Source organism: Adiantum capillus-veneris, chromosome 19 (assembly GCF_014529385.1).
Source record: "Adiantum capillus-veneris isolate H3 chromosome 19, ASM1452938v2, whole genome shotgun sequence".
In the NCBI taxonomy this organism is placed as follows: Eukaryota; Viridiplantae; Streptophyta; class Polypodiopsida; order Polypodiales; family Pteridaceae; genus Adiantum; species Adiantum capillus-veneris.
The window spans coordinates 134,386,766-134,391,701 of NC_140949.1; the positions used below are offsets into that span (position 1 = coordinate 134,386,766).

General features: G+C 43.6%; 1 protein-coding gene across 1 annotated transcript; it reads right to left on the minus strand.

The window, feature by feature from the left end:
- Window positions 1–2,156: 2,156 nt before the first annotated feature.
- Window positions 2,157–4,604, minus strand: LOC147434906 (uncharacterized). The gene has a single exon (XM_086491295.1). The coding sequence runs from the start codon at window positions 4,311–4,313 to the stop codon at window positions 2,643–2,645; it is 1,671 nt and encodes a 556-aa protein (XP_086347421.1). The 5' UTR covers window positions 4,314–4,604; the 3' UTR covers window positions 2,157–2,642.
- Window positions 4,605–4,936: the final 332 nt, after the last annotated feature.

Sequence of the window (4,936 nt, forward strand, 5' to 3'; positions counted from 1 at the left end):
GGACACATACGGTTGGATGTGTCACGTGACAAAGTTACTATGTATCTTAACAGACACCTTCTGGACGGGTGTTGAAAAACAACTTTAGGCTGCAGATCTCTGTGAACTCCAAAAAAGAAATCCCCTGATTTGGATACCCCAGATTCTCTTGGTTCCAAGGATATGGAGACAATATCTAAGCTTAAAGAGGTGAAGAAGAAGAAGAGAGACATTTACCTATAGGAACAATCCTATGAAACCTCAAAGATCTATCCATTGACTCGCAAGGTTGTTCACGTTCAACACACGAGACAACTAGTAAGTTATGTTTTGTACTATGAACTAGTGTATTTTGTTATGGCATAGTTCAATAGGTCTTAGGTCAATGGTAAGGCCTTTGTTGATTGGTCAAAATGATCATTTTTTAACATTGTGGGGTGTATTCTTGGCCTTTTTCTATGTGCTTGGGCTCTAGCATTCTCAACCCCTTTTAAATTATGCCAATAAACTCTTTTCCTTCATGTTTATTCTATAAAGACTAGACTCTAGGATAAAATAAACAAGTAAAAAGGTCACGGTGGCTTTCTAAAACAATAAGAAAATGATAAAATCATTAGGTTGAGTTTAACTAGAAGTATATAAGGTAAAGCATTGTTCAGGAATATCTCTTTTATTAAGGGACTGAGTTTCCTCCTTGCAAAGAAGCAAACCGGTTTACCATGGTTTCTTCCCTTTACCATGGTTTGCTCATTTAGTGTGTGTGTGTGTGTGTGTGTGTGTGTGTGTGTGTGTGAGAGAGAAATAAATAAATATATGTATGTGTATATGTATATATAAGTATAGAATTTACTAGAATTATGCAAGGTGAAGCTTCACTTTAGGATTCTAAAATAATAGAATGCAAGTGAAGTCAAGCCGAGTAAGGATGTGAAATGAAAAGTGAAATAGAAAGATTCATTTAATATTTTAAAATGAAAATAACATTTAAGTAAATCTACATCATGAAGCTGAAAACAATGAAAGTATGCCTAACCCAACTCAACACTAGGGCTTCTTTTAGAAAGCCAAAAAGTCTTGTAATTTTTTTGCAAGTAACATCCACGATACGTTATCATTTTTGTAGTTCGATCAACTTTAGTTAGCGTACTCATGGTACGTGATTGGTGCATGTCAACCCGGCCAAACGGCTGGCAACACATCATGAACTCAAGACCTGAGACTTCGTAGGACATTCAGATGACCAATCTACCACACCGGGTGAGAGCTAGACCTCCCCCTACACATGCCTACGCCTTATCCATCCCATCTAGCGCGTATCATTGATCAGGAAGCGACGGCATGCATATAAAAGTCTTGCCCCATTAGTGCGGAGATCCAATGTCTCAGATTCCTCCCGTCTTGTAGATTGACGGCCAACCATTGATCCACTTACTCCTCCCCCCTATCACTTATAGACGAGGGCTTGCTGATGGGGATTCGACAAGCTTCACATCTGGTGCACACCGAAGCTGATAACTAGAAGCCTCAAAAAAACAAAAGCTTGATCAAGACACGTAGCAAAGGCTGTCACATCATGCAACATTTGAAAGAACAGAAATATACTTGTTCTACTTCTATGACATATAGGACACTTGTTTACCACTAAATATCACCACTATCATCCTCTTTGAGAAGGGATACACAAGGATTATATACCGTAGCCAAAGGTCGAAATGGGTTTTTAAGTCAAAATGATTGAGTGAATGATTCAAAACTCTCATGAACAGGTCTAATCCTAACTAAAATGCACTATGAAGGATATCCTCAAATATGATGTATGAAAGATGACTGCTGCATTTCATATGTTTTCTAGGCAACAACACCGCATACAAAATGACTCTTTAGCTCTCAAAATCAAGGTATAGCAAATATTGTTAGATTATGCAGGCAGCAAAGTTTACCATTATTACAATCAAGAGATCAATGGAAGATTAGTGCGTGTGCTACCTAGCACCAAGACGCACCCTTTAGAGAAAGCAATGAAGGAAGTATCTACCCCGAAATATCTACCCCGAAAACAATCTGATTCACGTCATCCTCATGATCAAAAGATGCATGTCTTCCCATTACTTGAGCAAATAATTTGAAACCATTGGGAAGAGCATTTATGGCAAAAGAGAGAAAGAACGCGCAGTACAGAAAAAGCTAAATAATGTTTTTTGCAGACTATTTACACGGCATCTTCCGAACTTGCTTAATCGCAGCTGAAATTTTTGTTGTGAATAATAAACAGACCTCATTCCACGATAACCCACAGATGCCCTCAGTGATGCACCACATAGCGACATTCAGCAAAGCTAGGTATTGATAGCGACAAATAGGCTGTCTAATTTGGTCAGAGAACAAGGGATAGTAAGCGATCACGTCCCTCCAACAAAGTTGATTGAATGCCCCTGATCCATGGAAAAGACGAAGTCCTTACCCTCATTTGGAAATATAGTGGAAAGGCATCCTTTGCAAAAGACAGGGCCAAGATAGGCACCCTTGGCATGGTTATTCTAACGTCAATTGAAAGGCATCCGATAGTATCGGTCATTATATACACAATAATAAAGTAGCCTCCAATTGGCAGCACTCTTCCAAGACATATTTCAAAGCTTATAATACCTAGGTAATGTGAGCTATTACCTTGTAGTAGGTTGGTTTACCTGCAGTGCAATCGGCCCTCCAACCACAAGGTCAGAAGGCTTCATGAAACAGCGCCGCTGCCAGAGTCTGGCTTCCGAGGTTGCCTTTGGAAGTGATGCTTGGCGATTAGCCATTGCATTCTTCCTTCCATACAGAGGCTTGCACTCATTAGCTACCACTTCGCATAGCCTCTTTGCATTTAGCTCTGACCAATGAGCTCCCTGCCCACCATGCCCATTTGTCATAGCAACGTTCTCCAGCTCTCCGACATCATCCTTCACCTCCAACGAGCAGTATGTACCATGCATGTAACTGCTGCCCTTCAATAGAGATAGATAAGCTTGTCGCCTCGCATTAGATTCTCCGTCGACGACCACCCCGTATCCACTTGAGTCAGCTAGTGTCCTTGATAATGAAGAGTTTAATGTCGCACATGCTGCCCTGCTTTTGCTGTTCCTCGTCAAGAGCAAAGAGTTTGGGGGAGGCACTTGAGGCTCACATCCAGCGTCATGGGAGTTGTGATCACCAACCGACAAAGTTGTCGATGTATTCGGTACATTAAATTCTTGCCCTCGCATGTGCTCCATGGAGCGAAATCGACCCAAATCAATGGCACCTTCAACATGTGGAGCTGCACAAGTAGATGCAAGTGAAGTATTTGGGAGAAGAGATTGCTTTCTGTCCCTGTGAAGTTTCATATGATACTTGGCTTCCTTCAGTGTCTTGCGAATACCCTTCTTGACTTTGGCCTCAGAATCGGATAAAGGATCGTCGATTGTGATATCCTCTCTATGGCTCCCATGATTAGACGTTTTCAGCTCAGCGATAGCTGGCGCCGAGCTTAAAACAGCAGCAATGGGCCCTCCTCTACTGTGTGGTTGTCTCCCTTCCTTGTTTGTACCCTTCTTGCTCGTGCGAAGCTGAGTCTTGACGTTAGGACAAACTGAAGCCTGCAATTCAGCAAGCTTTTCCATTTCTCTGCGATATTTGTGATTCATCTTCACCCTTCCAAGGCATGTGACCTTGGGAGATGAAGGCTCAACCGCATCATTGAAGGCTCTCCCGGCCTTTGATGCCTTGCCTGCAATATGGGAAGGGATGAGGGTTGCAGCTTTCATGGAGGCCAGCCCTTTGTGGTGGGCATGAGAATTGGAACTCCCCCCACCTGGATGGATATTCATGTAATTAGGAAGCAAAATACCTGAGTGAGGGAGGATGTTACTCGAATGCGGAATGGCACCAGGATATGTGCGTGGCGCTCTTTCTGCCTTCTTTGCCTCCCGAGGATTGACTACGGAAGGCTTATCATACACAGAAGGCGGAGGAAAGCGAGGTAGAAGAGGGTGCCCGTGATCGAAGGAACCCTCTCCGTAGCCACGGTGGCGATGCGCATCAAAGTTCCCTTTGCCCTCTTTATGTTCTACCACATGATGTCCTGCTTCCTTTCTGTCATCACCTTCATGCTCATCATCTGCTTCGGAGACGGCTTTGCCCTCGCCATCACCATCCTCATCAGCATCGCTGTAGTAATAAAGATGTGCATCATGGCGACGGCGACTATACCAATCAACCTTGGACAGGGTCTCACAGCTGACGACGGTAGTGGAGGTGTCTTTGCTTCTGCTGGCGGACTTTGGCCATCGCTCTTGGAGAGGGAGCTTTGGCATCAGAGTATGAAGAGGGGTTGCGTCTGTGTTTGTGTTTGTGTTTGTGTGTGTGTGTGTGTGTGTGTGTGTGTGTGTGTGTGTGTGTGAGAGAGAGAGAGAGAGAGAGAGGCACTACTTTCTGTGTACCGGGTATGTGTGCGTTATCGTATCGCCCAGCGCAATATAGGAGAGAGAGGGAGCTCGTGGGTTCCTCTTCTCGTCGGCAAGGAGGGGGCTGGTTTTGACGGAGTCCCAGCCCAGTACTGCCCGCTGTCGCCATAACTCATGCTGGTCCCTGACAAAGTCCGCAAATGAGGCTTGAGAATTGATCTCAAGTTTCAACTTTTATAACGCGATCCGAATGCCCTGAGTTCTTATAACCACACATGGAAGATTAGAGATATGTATCAAACCCATGATTTGGGTGCTGTATTAGTCTTTGATCTATCTAGACTAGACTAAGCTTGTATTACACATGACCTCCTCAAATCTCTTTGTTATCCTCGGCCTCCTCGGGTTGCATTTCTATCGGCTTGACTTGCACCTCCGCATGAAAAACCGACCTGTACAAAATCTTTCAGTGCCACAATTGCAAACTTTTGACTACATGTCAAGCAATAATTTCACTCTTTTCAGCGCAAAGA

Coding starts and splice junctions, on each gene's coding strand:
- LOC147434906 (XM_086491295.1), bottom strand. CDS start 4,313: ATGCCAAAGCTCCCTCTCCAAGAGCGATGGCCAAAGTCCGCCAGCAGA.